At 34.3% G+C, this 16,920-nt stretch overlaps 1 protein-coding gene across 1 annotated transcript in view; it reads right to left on the reverse strand.

Moving 5' to 3' along the window:
* The window catches only part of EFCAB13 (EF-hand calcium binding domain 13), a 217,963-nt gene that overhangs the window by 142,615 nt on the left and 58,428 nt on the right, over positions 1 to 16,920 (reverse strand). The window contains exons 10-13 of the mRNA XM_032871038.1: positions 12,494 to 12,988; positions 10,028 to 10,165; positions 8,487 to 8,558; positions 2,790 to 2,933 (exon numbers count right to left, since the gene is read on the reverse strand). Of these exons, the coding sequence (XP_032726929.1) occupies positions 2,790 to 2,933; positions 8,487 to 8,558; positions 10,028 to 10,165; positions 12,494 to 12,988 (849 nt within the window). The remainder of the gene's footprint in view (positions 1 to 2,789; positions 2,934 to 8,486; positions 8,559 to 10,027; positions 10,166 to 12,493; positions 12,989 to 16,920) is intronic.

Here is a 16,920-nt window from a genome sequence, read left to right on the forward strand (position 1 = left end):
GTAGGTGAGGAACTAGTATGTTTTAGAAAAAACACTTATACATGATATCATGACTTTTTTCCCAGGTCACAAAAGGAAATAGAAGATCAGAGATTAGAAGGGAGCTCTCTTGACTTGTTTTCTTCCGTATCAGGCTACCATTCACACTGCTATCTTTATTCCAGTATACTGTTGAAACTATTAAACACTTCAATAGCCATTTTATACTTAGAAAATATCTCTCCTTGATTATATATAATCTCCCAATATTGAAATGGATAAAAAATTTCTAAGAATTTTCTAAGGCCACTTTAAGGGTTTACATAAATATAATGAACTTTTGATAACTCTACACCTTTGCTTATCCCACTTAAAAAAATTCTAATTCTAATCTATAAAAGATAAGGTACAGCCTATTGTCCTATTCCCAAGATTAAATATCTTTGAAAGGTTTACTTTAAAGAGCACCAAATCACTTTGTGTTCTTAGCCAAATATTTAGAGACTTAAAAAAAAAATGCGACTTCAAAAAATTCTGGGGGAATGTTAGAGTTAATGAAGATTGCTATTCACTAACAGGAACATAGAACTTTCTAAAGCAATAGATTCCCTTATTTTGGTAAGGTCTATTTGATACACATATGTTTCAGCTGAACCACTGAACCCACCATCCATTTGAAGAACATTATTAATACCACTACACCCGCTTCTGTGCTTTTTCAATTCCTTTCTACTGTCTCTCTACAGAGAGAGCATTGCTGAATTTTTCAGTATTACCAATCTCTTGGGTTTTAACATATAAGTTTTTTACATATAAGGATAAACAAAATATTCCTTAATTTTGTTTTACAACTTGATAAAAATTATCAGATTCTTAGAGCAATCTGAGACTTGTTTTCATTCAATATTATATTTCCAAGAATCACCCATATAGTATATTGTTTTCACTAATGTACAGACTATTAGTATTTCTTTATGCACCGATGGGCACAACTTTAACCATTCTATCACTGATGTTTCTTTTTTTTTGTTTGCTATTAAGATCAGTGCTGCCATGAACATTCTTAAACATGTCTCCTTGTACATCAGTGCAAGAGATTTCTGAGATCTATAGCTAAACATTGATTTTCCAAGTCATGAAGTATGAAAACCATTCAAAACACTACATAATGTTTTTCAAAGTTCCTTTACCACTTTTGTCTTACTTACCAACCATTACATGAACAGATTTCTTAATTTTTGCCAATCTAGTGGGTATAAAAAGACATTTCACTGTGACCTAAATTTTGCATTTCCCTGATTACTAGTGATGTTGAGAGTCTTTTCATATGATTATTAGCAACTTGTGTTCCTTCATCTTGCAATGGCTGTTCTTATAATTTAGTCATTTTTCTATTGGGTTGTTAATTTATAGGGTTCCCAATATATTCTCCACCTCACCTTTTGAGGTTCTAAGTATTGCAAGTAATCTTCACTCGATTTGTGGCTTGTATTTTCATTCTGTTTGTATTATCTTTTAATAAAGAAAAGTCTTTAAGTGTAGTCAAACTTACCAATCTTTTCTAGTTAGTGATTTTGTATCTTAAAAATAATCTTTCCTAACTGTAAGTCAGAAAAATTTTCTTCTCTTTTTCTAAAACTTTTACTGTTCACATCTGGAAATTATTACTGAATATGATACATAGATAGGGATCTGATTTCATTTTTTGCATTCGAATAATTATCCCAGCACCATTTATTAAATGGTGTTTTCCCCCCTGTGATCTGCCACCTCATTATATATGTTTTCATATGCATGTGGGGATATATTTCTAAGTTTCTTATCCTGTCCTATCAGTCAATTTCTCAGTCTCTGTGCCATTCTCACACTGTTTTATTTACTATAGTTTTATAATGAGTTTTGACATCCAGGAGAGAAAGTTCCCTCCAACACTACTCACACACCCCTAAACATGTTTTTCCCCCCCTCAAGAGTGTTTTAGCTATTCTTGGCTTTTGTTCATGCATACAGATATTAGAATTAAGTCATCAAAAAATGTCAAGGTTTTAACAGAATTGCTGTGGATAAATAAATTATTTAGGAGAACGGACTGTTTAGGGTCTCTGAATCCATGAATATGGGATATATCACCATTTATTTAGGTATTATACAATGTTTTAAATAAGTCTTACCATTTTTTTCTCATAGGTTTGCTCCTATTTCTTTTTCACATTTTTTTTTTACTTTTTATTATGGAGAATTTTGCATATACACAAAGTAAAAGATAAATTGTAATAAAAGCTCATTTACTCTCCCCCTAGCTGCAAATATTATCAATTCATGTCTGTTACCATTTTACCTAAAAACCCCACCCATTTTTCTACTTGACTACCAATCATCCCTTTAGAAAAGTAGCTGCTAAGTTATAAGGCTAAAACTCACCAAAGTTGGCTATTTATAACTATAACAAAGTTAGCTAGTTATAAGGGTCAAACTAGTACCTTCATTATGAATTGCAGGCTTTGACATAATAGAGTCCTTTGTCCCATTTAGTGCCCTTTGTCAGAAAGCAAAATCAGAAACCCTACTTCTTGTTTTCATGTTTGCCTATAGGAAAAAAATGTCTGAACATATGATTATTACTGGTTATTTCTGGATAATGGGATTTTGTGTGTTTTGTTGTACTTCTGAGTATTTTTCTGTATTGGTTTAATTTTAGTGACCTTTCTTTCTAATAAAAATAATAAAGTCATAATTCTGAGGAGAAAAAATAGCAAAGCAACCCTCTTTCATATGTGTAAGCCCAGTTTTCCTAAAAATATATGACTTACCATTAGCTTCAGTCAACTCTGTGATCTTCTCAAATTCTGGCTTAGAAAGGTAAACTCCAAAATCCTGAAGACAAGTATTCAGATCCTCCAAATCCATATTTTCATTTTTAATTTTATCAATGGCTTTAATGACATCAGTCAACTCTGAAAATAAAGCAATATGCTATTAAGTATTAAATATAAAAGTTAAAAAGAAAACACCAATAGTAAGATGAATTTTAGTTCTAATACTAAGTTAACAAACAACAACTTCAGAAATGTTATGTATAAAAAGAAGTACCAGACTCTTAAATAGTATTGAAAGCCAACAAGGTACAAAAATCAGAGCCAAAAACATATTCTACTTTGCTATAGTCTCTGTATCTAAGGAAGTGCCAATTTAATTGCAATTTGAACACATAGGAACAAAAATATTATACAATTTCCTCATTTAATTCTCTAATAATTTAAAATTTCCTAGTAGTATGTTTCTCAGTAGCAGAAACAGAAGTAGAAAACCCTCAATCCCAAATGAATAATGGGGTAAGGTTTCATTGCAATATATGGCTCAGGCTTTGGTTAATTTATCTTGGTTTATCTTCTGTATATATAAGTATTATTACTTGGAAATAACTATTCTACATGTCTTTTTTTTTGTCTATTATATTTATTTTATTTCTTTGTTCTTAACAATTATGTTTAAATTACTCTTTAAAAATTTACCAAATTTATTTTCCTTGATGACAAAATTTGAAACAGATAAAATGAACTATTTGACTAATAAACCAAAGTACAATAAAATTTGCATGTCTGAATGATATTCAAGTTTAACTTTTTTTTTTAATTTTTTAAATTTATTTTCAGCATAACAGTATTCATTGTTTTTTGTATCACACCCAGTGCTCCATGCAATCTGTGCCCTCTCCAATACCCACCACCTGGTTCCCCCAACCTCCCACCCGCCCCCGCTTCAAAACCCTCAGATTGTTTTTCAGAGTCCATAGTCTCTCATGGTTCACCTCGCCTTCCAATTTCCCTCAACTCCCTTCTCCTCTCTAACTCCCCTTGTCCTCCATGCTGTTTGTTATGCTCCACAAATAAGTGAAACCATATGATAATTGACTCTCTCTGCTTGACTTATTTCACTCAGCATAATCTCTTCCAGTCCCGTCCATGTTGCTACAAAAGTTGGGTATTCATCCTTTCTGACCTGGGAATAAACCTAACCAAAGAGATAAAGGATCTGTACTCGAGGAACTACAGAACACTCATGAAAGAAATTGAAGAAGACACAAAAAGATGGAAGACCATTCCATGCTCTCGGATCGGAAGAATAAACATTGTTAAAATGTCTATACTGCCTAGAGCAATCTATACTTTTAATGCCATTCCGATCAAAATTCCACTGGTATTTTTCAAAGAGCTGGAGCAAATAATCCTAAAATTTGTATGGAATCAGAAAAGACCCCTAATCGCTAAGGAAATGTTGAAAAACAAAAATAAAACTGGCAGCATCATGTTACCTGATTTCAAGCTTTACTACAAAGCTGTGATCACCAAGACAGCATGGTACTGGCATAAAAACAGACACATAGACCAGTGGAACAGAGTAGACAGCCCAGATATGGACCCTCAACTCTATGGTCAAATAATCTTCGACAAAACAAGAAAAAATATACAGCAGAAAAAAGACAGTCTCTTCAATAAATGGTGCTGGGAAAACTGGACAGCTATATGTAGAAGAATGAAACTCGACCATTCTCTTACACTGTACACAAAGATAAACTCAAAATGGATAAAAGACCTCAACGTGAGACAGGAATCCATCAGAATCCTAGAGGAGAATATAGGCAGTAACCTCTTGGATATCAGCCACAGCAACTTCTTTCAAGATATGTCTCCAAAGGCAAAGGAAACAAAAGCCAAAATAAACTTTTGGGACTTCATCAAAATCAAAAGCTTCTGCACAGCAAAGGAAACAGTCAACAAAACAAAGAGGCAACCCACAGAATGGGAGAAGATATTTGCAAATGACAGTACAGACAAAAGATTGATATCCAGGATCTATAAAGAACTCCTCAAACTCAACACACACAGAACAGACAATCATATAAAAAAATGGGCAGAAGATATGAACAGACATTTCTCCAATGAAGACATACAAATGGCTATCAGACACATGAAAAAATGTTCATCATCACTAGCCATCAGGGAGATTCAAATTAAAACCACCTTGAGATACCACCTTACACCACTTAGAATGGCCAAAATTAGCAAGACAGGAAACAACATGAGTTGGAGGGGATGTGGAGAAAGGGGAATCCTCTTACACTGTTGGTGGGACTGCAAGTTGGTGCAGCCTCTTTGGAGAACAGTGTGGAGATTCCTCAAGAAATTAAAAATAGAGCTTCCCTATGACCCTGCAATTCCACTACTGGGTATTTACCCCAAAGATACAGATGTAGTGAAAAGAAGGGCCATCTGTACCCCAATGTTTATAGCAGCAATGGCCACGGTCTCCAAACTGTGGAAAGAACCAAGATGCCCTTCAACGGACGAATGGATAAGGAAGATGTGGTCCATATACACTATGGAGTATTATGCCTCTACATGTCTTTTTATAATACTTTTGAATATATGCCTCACAAATTTGGGCAGTATTCCATTCATTAAATTTAAACAGATAAATTTTTACTGCAATGAAAGCTTTCTTAAAATAACTTGCAAACATATAGCATTATTAAGGAGGTTGACAGATGTGGGGGTATGTAAACATTGGAACAAACTAAACTCAAATACTTTCCCTAATAGATTAGAATAGGTAAAGTGAGGAAGCTGGGCAATGGAGGGCATTAAAGCCATTATCTGGAGTTAATCAATTATAGGCAATCACTGGAAATCATTACGCTAAACAAAGAAATGATCAAAATGATGTCTGAATTAGATGACTCTTAAAAAAATGATTCTTATATATAAATATGTACAAGATACATGTTCCTATCTTGTGAAAGTGAAAGAAATTTTCATTTAAAAGTAAAGAGCTGACAAGTGACATCAGCATAATGGTTCAATAGGAAGTCTAACACACTGCTTCAGTAGAAATTCAAAAATAATTCAAAAATAAATTTCCTTTGTGAGAAACCAGAAACTAACTGAAAGGTTCTTACACCCCAGGAGAAGGCAAAACCAGATGCACTGAAGCTGGCAGTAAGATTTGGGACAACCTCCTGCAAAAGCACCTCCCAGTGCAGCACTTATGATCCAGAAGAGCTCCCAGCTTCACCCAAGGGAAAAGAGCCACTGGTTCACACATCAACCAGTCCAACTTTTCCAAAAGGCCTTCTCAGAAGATTGGCTCTTGTCTTGCCAATCTTGAAGCTCTGATGATTCTAGTATAGCCTAGTTGTTTAGAAAGAATAAAGGTGGTGGCTTGGGCTGGCAGATGCCAGTGATCCTCCCTTCTGCTGAGCACAGAGCAGATTAAAATTCCAACTCTTAGAACACCCCCACCCTCCAAGAGGAAAAGAGTTTATTCATGCATTCAGCACCTCAGCTTTTTAAGAACTGGCATGTGTCTTGTCAGTCCTGGAGCCTGGGTAAGGAAAAAGTCCATAGAGGCCCAGAGAATATCTGCTGGACTGACTGGTGAGGGTCTTACCTGTTTAAGGCCAATATGTGAAGACTTAGAGAGCCAACACGCACCAACAAAGTCCAAATGGAAATTTCATAACTAAAAAATACAAAAACTAGAATAAAAAGCTCAGCAGATGGACACAAGAGTTGAAGGGAGGAGAGAAAGGAAACTATCAATGAACTAAGAAACAGAAATAGAAATAACCCCATGAAAAACACAGAAAACTGACAAAACAAAACAAAAAAAAAGGAATAATTTCAGAGACCTGTAGGAATATAAAAACAACCTAAGGGAGCACCTGGATGGCTCACTCGGTTAAGCATCTGACTTCATTCAGCTCAGGTCATGATCTCAGGGTCCTGGGATCAAGCCCCACATCAGGCTTATCATCAGGCTCTCTGCTCAGCCAGGAGTCTGCTTACTCCTATCCCTCTGCCCCATCCCCCTGCTCATGCTCCCACTTGCTCGCTTTCTCTCTCTCAAAAACAAAAACCAAACAAACAAAAAATCTAACACTTGTGTCCCAGAAGAAGAGAAAGAGACCATGGTTAAAAAGATACTCAAAGAAATAATGCCTGAACATTTCCCACATTTCAAAAAACAGCAGTGAAACAACAACTGAGTTGGTGAATAACCTTACATGGTGCAGCATTCAAGAAATCGATCTGCTAATAGTTTCTTCAAGAAATCCAGACACTTAAGCACTTACATTTATCAGAAAGGACAAATGATGAAGTAGCTTTTAACATGAGACTTTTTTTTTTTTAAGATTTTATTTATTTATTTGACAGAAAGCGATCACAAGTAGGCAGAGAGACAGAGAGAGAGCGGAAAGCAGGCTTCCCTTGGAGAAGAGAGCCCAATGCAGGACTCGATCCCAGGACCCTGAGATCATGACCTGAGCTGAAGGCAGAGGCTTAACCCACTGAGCCACCCAGGTGCCCCAACATGAGACTTTTTATCTAAGTATAAGAGAAAATCTTTCCTTTGGATTAATTTTCCCTTTTCTGAGAAATCTTTTGGGAAGAAACAAAAAGCTTATCTTTCTTCTTTAGCATATGAATAAATAAAAGGAAATATAAACAATAAGCCTTATCTTCTATTTTTTAATCTTGCTGAAAAATATTTAACTGTTTGTATAAAAAATAAAATCACTGCAAGCAAAAATTTTTTAAAAACTGGATTGTAGTTATAGTTATATATCAGTAAATTTCATAAAAATTGCACAGGTGAATTTTACGTATGTAAATTGTACCTCAATAGAATTGTTTTTTAGAAATGTTCTAAAACAAAGGCAAACCAAACCAGTGTTTCATTTAAACAAGTCCTTTACAAGAAATTAAAAATCAGGGACACCTAGGTGACTCAGCTCAGGTCGTGATCCCTGGAATAGAGTCCTGGAATAGAGTCCTGGAATAGAGTCCCGCACCATCCCATCATTGGGCTCCTTGCTCAGCGGGGAGCCTGCTTCTCTCTCTGCCTGTCGCTCCCCTTGCTTGTGCTGTCTTCTTCTCGTTCTCTCTCTCTCTCACAAATAAAGGAAAAAAGTATTTTAAAAAATTAAAAATCAAATCACCTATCAATTGCTAAGAATGTAGCTAATTACCTATTTCATCTCTTCATTTCCTTACTATTACTCTACATTTATGTAATACTTTACAGTTTTTATTTATTTTTTTTAAAGAATTTTATTTATTTATTTATTTGACAGACAGATCACAAGTAGGCAGAGAGCAGGCAGAGAGAGAGAGGAGGAAGCAGGCTCCCCGCTGAGCAGAGAGCCCAATGCGGGACTCGATCCCAGGACCCTGAGATCATGACCTGAGCCGAAGGCAGAGGCTTTAACCCACTGAGCCACCCAAGCACCCCTAGTACTTTATAGTTTTTAAAATCCACATAACAACTCTGGGAGGTAAGCAAGTTAGCTATTATTACCTTGACAGGGCAAGTCTTTAACAAACTTGCCTGAGGATTTCAGGACTATTAAGTATCTATCCAAAAAGCAAACTCAGTTCAGTCGAACCTAACTCTTTTCAACCTGTTTCTTTCCTCCAAATCATTTTAAAAATAAACTTCCCACTTACCATCATATTCAGGAGGACTTTGCTCCATGGAGAGAACATTCATGAAGTCATCTAAGTTCACCATTCCACTTTCTGTAAAATAAAGAGTTGGATTATGCATTGTTATGTTTTTGCATAAAAGGTAAATTTGTTTTTTAATACAACTAAGAAAGAATTACTTCTTCACTTTGTCATCATCCTATTGAGTCTTCATATCTTATTTCCGTAGACGAGTCTTTCTAAATTAGGTCAGTTCATTTCATTTCAACAATTACTTAACAATTTTTAAATATCTATGATAAAGTGCAATGGACTGAGTTAAGTACTCAGTTGTTGATAGATATAGGAAAAAGGAAAAGTGCCCATACAGATGGACCATGAGAAATTAGAGTCTATTTCACACCATCATGAAAACCTACTCAATATGCTACCCATTAAGACACCTTGACAATACTAACCACTCCTTACAGACCCAAGTGTCCCCATCTCTACCTCCTACATCCAGCTGATCCAAATAACTATCTATTTTTACGTACAGAGCCTCCACAGTGATCATACCAATCCTGATAAGCAACAGAAAGGGCTCAATAGGGGTCCCTGGGTGGCTCAGTGGGTTAAGCCTCTGCCTTCGGCTTGGGTCATGATCTCGGGGTCCTGAGATCAAGCCCTGCATTGGGCTCTCTGCTCAGTGGGGAGCCTGCTTCCTCCTCTCTCTCTGCCTGCCTCTATGCCTATTTGTGATCTCTCTCTGACCAATAAATAAATCTTAAAAAAAAAAAAGAAAAGAAAAGAAAGGGCTCAATAATTTTAGTAGCACCTATTCCTGAGATTGTTTTTTAAACAAATCTTTTCTATTTACCTTAGCCAGGAAATTTTTCTCAGGTTCTAAGAATTCATTTCTAACACATTCCCAAGTCAGTCTTTTCCCAAAATGTTGCCTCTGCCTTCTTCTCAACTAAACTTCTGCTATGGGCAGTTCTTACTTAATGATAAAACAACTTCTCTAACACAATAACCCTTCCTGGAAACTCAAACTCTGCCTTGAACTTAAGCTGGTGACTGGGATATGCCATTTAACATCTTCTAGATGCTAACTGACTGCCTTTTTGTTTAAGTAGCACTAGTCCTAAATTCCTAGCCATACCACTCCTCCTCCATTTTGGAATCTCCAATGATTTCTTCTTGGATCCTTGGGTTATTTGCTCAGAGATTTTTGTACCCTTTGGATATTGTGGTTTTATTGCCTAAACCTCCCTACAACTGGATCAGACTTCCACAGTACATGTTCCAAACTAGAAGGTATAGCTAAGGGATAGTCATGGAGTCCCACATAAAAAATTGAGATATAAAAGGCCTAGCTCCTCCAAACCAATCCATTAGGTCAGACTTCCCAGCAACTTTTTTTTTAAATACTATTTTCCATTTTTGTATCTGTTCTTTTAGAATCTTCTTTGGCATGGCCCATTCTGCTCCATTCCTAGTTGAATGAACTTATTCCATCATTTAATACTATCCATAAAACTACCTAATTTTCTCAAGAAGTTTGGCATTATCAATCTCACCATTTTGAGTAGTATCTGTCACAATCTTCTTGAGCTCTTTGTCTGATAAAGTAATTCCTAGTGAAGGCAAAACGGACTGAAGTTCTTCCGCAGCAATGTAATTTTCTTGGAGTTTATGGATAGCTTCACAGATGTTTTCTAAATGTATAAAATGTAAAGTACTATTCAGCTACAGAATTTATGTGTCTTAAGCAACAATTAGCACCCAAAATCTTTACCTAGTAATCAGAAAACAAGTTTTATCTATTTATTATTTCACAGGACTGCTTTTTCTTCATATTTCTGTTGTAAATATTTCCCTTGTAGTTCAAACAGAAAACAATCTTGAAAATTCTATAAGCATTTATGAACTATTTGCTTGGAGGAACAACCTGTTCAAGTTGCTCAGCCAATGCTGCTTGGTTCTGATTAAAATATAATATATGAGTTCAAGAGATCATAACACTAATGTGTTCAAATTCTAGAATTCCAAGCAAAAAATGAGATTTTGTGCCCTTCCCATCACTTTATTGTTCTCTTCTTGTTTTTTTAAATTATATTAGTCACCATATAGTACATCAATAGTTTTTGATATAGTGTTCTGTGATTCATTGTTTGCGTATAATGCCCAGTGCTCCACTGGTCTACCATACTTTCCGTTCACAATCTTCAAAATCATAAAATTTTAGAAGCAGATATACATGGCCATGATGAGCCCCCTGATACCATGCACTGAGATGGTATCACAATATCACTTTAGTGATATTCCAGCCAAAAATGTATAACCTGAACTTATTCATGAATAAATACAAGAAAAAATCCAAATGAGGGACATTATACAAAATAACTAGTCAATACTCTTCAAAAGTGTCAAGGTCATGAAACTATCCCAGATCTGAAGAGACTTAGGATACATGACAATTAAATGTAATCTGAGATCCTGGATGAAACCTTGAACCAGATATCTCATGAAACAAACTGACGGTTGCTTGGGGAAGGGGACAGGGATAGGGTGGCTGGCTTATGGACATTAGGGAGGGTGTGTGCTATGGTGAGTGCTATGAAATGTGTTAGCCTGATGATTCACAGACCTGTACGCCTGGGGCAAGTAATACATTGTATGTCAATTTTTAAAAAAGAACATTTATGGAACAAATGAAAAAAATCAAATAAGGTCTTCAGAATAGTAAATAATATTATATCAGTGTTAATTTCCTTGTTCAGTGCATTTAACATGGTCATACAAGATCTTAACACCTGGGAAAACTAGATGAAGACTATATAGGAATGTCTTTACCTTTGTGTAATTATTATGATTTTAAAATTATTTTTAAATGAAAAGTTAAAAATGTTTTTAAAATATAAATCAAGTGACAGTCACATTTCATAGATGTTCAATTACCAACACTTTATTTTGGAAGTCATACCATATTTCACACTTCTCTATACACAGAACATGAAGCATGGCAATGGTAGGTGATTTGATTTTAGTGACACTGGGAAGATAAATAACCACTTTCTTCCACAGTCTTCTGCTCACTGGGTAAAGGCTTACTATTCCATTATTCCTTTAACTAGGTTTTTAATTCTTCCTGGAATATAAAGAACTCAGAAATAGGAATGAGGCACAGAGTAATAATAGGGCATTGGTAAAGGACTCAAACAAACATTGTTGTGCCTCCTTAATAGAGCACACTCCTTTTCCAACTGAGTTATTGAAAACATGCATTACTGTGTATGAATCACTAATATTTCACTAAGCACTCATTTTAATAATTACATGTAATATGAAGTGCAATAAAAAGGTCACTATGTTTCTTTAAAGAAAATAAACATAACTTAAGTAACCTCAGTCAAGGACTGCAGGAAGGAGTATTTAATTAAGTTCTATACACAGTATTTCTGTGATAGAGGTACCACAGAAGTATGAAAACATGTATCATTTGGGAAACCTTACTTATCCTTTTTTTTTTTTTAAGCCTGACTTATCTTTGAGGAAGACTATAAAGCCCAGGGGAGCTGAGATGTATAATATTAATTTTCTCTTGATATTCCCACATCCATAGGAAATAATATCTGAAGTATTATCTTATCATATGGAATATGGATATCATAGCTTTAAATTATGGAACCTTAGCAAAAATTTCACATAGACTTCCTACCTACTTTGTTAAGTAAATGACAAAATAACCATTTCCAAAAGAAAACAGGCCTTCTATTTAGTAGGGAACTTGAGTCAGTCCGGTTAATTACTGAATAAGACTCTTGGTCAAAGTTAGGAATCTGAAAAAGGGAGCATCTGGAAAGGCACAACGGTCAAAACCACAGTGTTCTATGCATTGGCCTATAGACCAGAAGTGGCAGTTACTCAAAAGTACTGACAATTAAAATGCATACAACTATGTAATAACTGATTAATTCAGCTCATTTCTGTGATAACTCAAGAACTCAAGGACCTAGATTTTGACTTACATATAAGATACTGACCCAGAGCATTCACTGCAGTTTTTTCCTTTGATGAAACCTGTTTTAGGGGGCTGGAATGCCTTCTCACATCTGGCTTCTGAAGTCTGGGGATCCTAAAAGTATCACTTTTATCCAGAGACTTTTTGAGGCTTGTAATCCTCTTCAAGTTATGCGGTATAGACTTTGAGTCATGAATTTCAATCTTCTCTGAACGTTTCTTAGAGTTTATGCCGTCCTTTGAATATGGTTCCTGGAGTCCTATATTGCTGCTAGCAAACCCACTTGGGAATTTTTTTATTTGCAAAGGATTTTTTAACCTTTTATATTCAAGGTAATCATTATCCTCCATAATTTTATGATATTGGAGGTTTTTTCCATTTAAATTTGGGAATAATGATGGTTCAAACAGTCTGGAAGATAAAGTACTTTTCTTCCTATATTGTAGATAGCATTCTGAAATATTTGATAACCTTCTGTTAGAAGTAGATTCATCCAAGGCTGACCATTCCATAATTGCTAAGCAAGAGAAACACAGTTAATTATTTCATTTACCTGCAAAATTTGAAATAGTTTTTTTTTAAATAACTAAGTCCTCATTAAAGTTCTTCAACAAATTATCAGTTGCTTAAATATAAAATAAATATGTTTAAAAAATTACAGAGGTAATAACCAAAAGACTGAACTATTAACTAGGTTAAATATAATCTTCTGGTTTAATAGATTTAATTTCCTCCATCCAAAGCTATTCAGAGTTACACTAAATCAAAAGTGACAGCTTCCTAAAACACATAATTCTCATTCCCCACTCTTTGTCAACTTTGAAAGATAATAGGCTGATATGTCAATATAGCTACAATTCCCTTAGTTGTGGCATACCAAACTAAAAGGAAGTTGTAGTGGGGAAATTTTTATTTATAAAATCAGAATACAAATATTTACTCTTCTAAAGATTTTCAGTACTTGTGGGAGGAAAATAACTATATATAAAATAACATTTTTAGAAAAAATTAATACAATATCCCACTAGGGCTTCATTTATAAAGTCCACCAGATGGCTCAGAATAGTATGTTACATTTGAATAACACATTTTAAAGAATTTCAAATGTTATACTACTTGGTCATCAAAACAACTCTATGAGATCATCAAGTAAAGTCAAAGAAAAACAAGAAACTTCAACAGAGTAGCAGTAATCTTGACTAAGAAATCATTTCACTTAGAAAAAATAAAAATTTTCTTAGTTTAGTGTGTGTTAAAATGAAAAGTAAAGGAAAATATTTGGATTTTCAATGTCTGGAAATCTTTTTTGAAATTAATTCATTCTTTAAATTGACATATAACATTGTATTAGTTGTAGGTGTAAAAAGTTCAGAAAACTTTAAAGATGGTGACATGGATCTCTAGGTTCTATCAAAAAGAAATAGGCTAGTGAATGGATAAAAAAAAATCTTTGACACTTCTGCTTTGGGCTAAGACACTGCAATAGAGACCAACTTTACCCTCAAAACTTAAATAAATAAAAAATTGGACAATTTATGTGGGGTGAAAATGTTTTCAGACATTGGACAATAAGGAGGACAGGACTAAATAATCCTTTAAAAAAGGGAAACAAACCAGTTAGAAACCCTACAACTCTACCGGCTTACTGTCTGGAAATAGTTTCCACGTCATAGCATAGGAGAGTAAAACCTGAACAGAGCATGCTGGTCTGAATGAGTAGAAGAAAGAGAGATAAGATAAGAGAGATATGAGGAAGGCTAAAGAATCTAGAATATGGGAGTAGAGTGCCAAAGAAGAAAGAACTGCTGAGTTCTAGACATTAGCATTAACTCTTTGGCTAAGTATTAATCTGCACATACTTGAGAAGATACTATCCAAGGACAAGGAGAGAATTACCAGAAAATTGTAGTAAGACAATTCCTGTAGCTCCCTGAGAACTAAGAATGATTTCTGATCCCATTAACCAGAGAAGAAAGATCATATAATACATGGGCCTCCAGTAGACTCATCTGAAGAATGTTGCCTTAATAGTAGAGCTAAGTTAGCATGAAAGCAGCTATGTGATCATCATTAAAAAGCTTTAAAAAGCAAGCTTCAAAAGGACCCAGCTGATTTCAAGTAATTCAACTGCATCAGAACCAAATCTAACATTATTTAAAGGAGCTCTAGGAGACTATAAAGCACCAAGTAAATTGTGAAGGGGGAGCAGCTCAGGAAAGTAATTTCATAACATTGGGTTCACGCTGAGCTACATGGATTTGATACTAAACAGTATACCATAATTCTGAGAACTGAACTCCAGGATAAACCACCATCTAGGTCCCAGGTAGGTCACTGGATGTCCCACATATCTGAATAGTACTGCAAAGGCTGTGAAAAACAAATTGACACTGAAACTACTAAACATGGAAAACTGATTGAAACTTGTAGCCTGAACCAAATTGAGTCAAATTTCTGCAAAAACAAATCAACATTTTCCATAGGAGTTAAGATCCACAGTCTCATAACTTAATATTCAAAATGTCCATGATGTTAATTCAAAATCACTTCATATATGAAGAACCAAGAAAATCTCAATCTGCTTTAGAAAAGACAATCAATAGATGCCAACACAACCAAGATGACAAAGATGTTGGAACTTTCTGATAAAGACTTCAAAGCAACTATTATAAAAATGCGCCAACATACAAAGAAAAAACATTTTTGAAATTAATAGAAAGTGTCAGAAAATGACATAAAAGACATAAAGAGGAAATGGTAATTTTAAAGCTTAAATATAATAATATATAAATAAATAAGTTAAATATAATAACCAAAGAAAAAAATAAAAAAAAAACCTTATCAGACAGGCTCAATAGTAGAATGGAATCATCAGAGGAAGAGTTTATAAATTTGAAGATAGATCAATAGAAATTATCTGAACAACCAGAGGAAAATAAGAATGATCAGAGTCTCAAACACTTGTGGAGCAATACGAAAGAGGGCTGACATTTCTGTCAGTGGAGTCTCATAAGGACAGGAGAAAAAGTGTGGTGGAGAACAAATATTTGAAGTTATAGTGGCAAAAAAAACCTTGAAATGTGGCAAAAGACAGATTCAAGCAGCTCAGTGTATCTCAATAGAATAAACTAAAAAAATCTACTCCCAAACAAACCAAATCAAACTGCCAAAAACTAAAGACAAGTACCTTGAAAGCAACTAGAGAAAAACAATTCATTTCATGATTTGAATAATATCAGACTTCTCATCAGAAATTGTGGAATCCAGAAATAAAGAAATAACATTTTTAAAGTGCTTAAAAAGGGGCATCTGCCTGGCTCAGTCAGTGGAGTGTGGAACTCTTGATCTCAGGATTGTACGTTCGTGCCTCACATCAGGTATAGAAATTGCTTAAAAGTAAAATCTTTTTTTTTTTAGATTTTATTTAATTATTTGACAGAGATTACAAGTAGGTGGAGAGGCAGGCAGAGAGAGAGGAGGAAGCAGACTCCCTGCTGAGTAGAGATCCCAATGCGGGGCTCGATCCCAGGACCCCGAGACCATGACCTGAGCCAAAGGCAGAGGCTTTAACCCACTGAGCCACCCAGGCACCCCCAAAATAAAACCTTTTAAAAAAAAATACTGAAAGAAAAAGCTATAAACCTATAGTCCTATATCCAATGATAATATCCTTCAGGCATTAAAGAGAATAAAAATATTCTCATATAAAAAAAACTAAGCTAATTCATTTTTAGTAGATTTACTATTTTAAAAATTTTACTAAAAGAAGTTATTCATGCAGAATGGAAATGATATATACATAAGTTTTTCTTTCTTTACAATTTTGGAATACAGTTTCTTCTAACAAACAGACCGAAATACATACAGAATCTAGTATACTGCCTTGATGTCTTTACCTATCTGATTATATTCTCTTTTTTAAGGTCTTTTATAATTTTCATTTTTATAGTTACATTCTATCATTTCAATGTATTTAATTTTATTTTTTATATATTTTGTATATTATATATCAAGATATATAAAAATTACATAATATATAATAAAATATATATTTTATATAATGTCTATTATAATTTATAATTTATATTTATATATGAGTTAACATATTAATACACAAATAAAATATATTATGAATTTATTATATATAATGTATAATACATATAATATAATATATACTATAAACACACACACACACATATATAGACACGTACCCCCTTTTCCTTCTTTACAACATTGGGATATAGTTTCTTCTAAAAAACAGACCAAAGCACACACAGAGGATCCAATGTATTGCTCTGTTCTGCTCACCTCTCTCTCATTATATTCTCTCTTTCTCTCTCTCTCTCTTGTTGTTTGTTTGTTTCAGGTCTCTTCTGATTTATTTAGTGTATATTTTTCTGGGGCATTTTTGCCATTTTAGTATTTTGTTCTCTCATTCATTTATTCTTC

This window comes from Lontra canadensis, unplaced genomic scaffold (genome assembly GCF_010015895.1).
Source record: "Lontra canadensis isolate GAN:19392208 unplaced genomic scaffold, GSC_riverotter_1.0 scaffold41, whole genome shotgun sequence".
Taxonomy (NCBI): Eukaryota; Metazoa; Chordata; class Mammalia; order Carnivora; family Mustelidae; genus Lontra; species Lontra canadensis.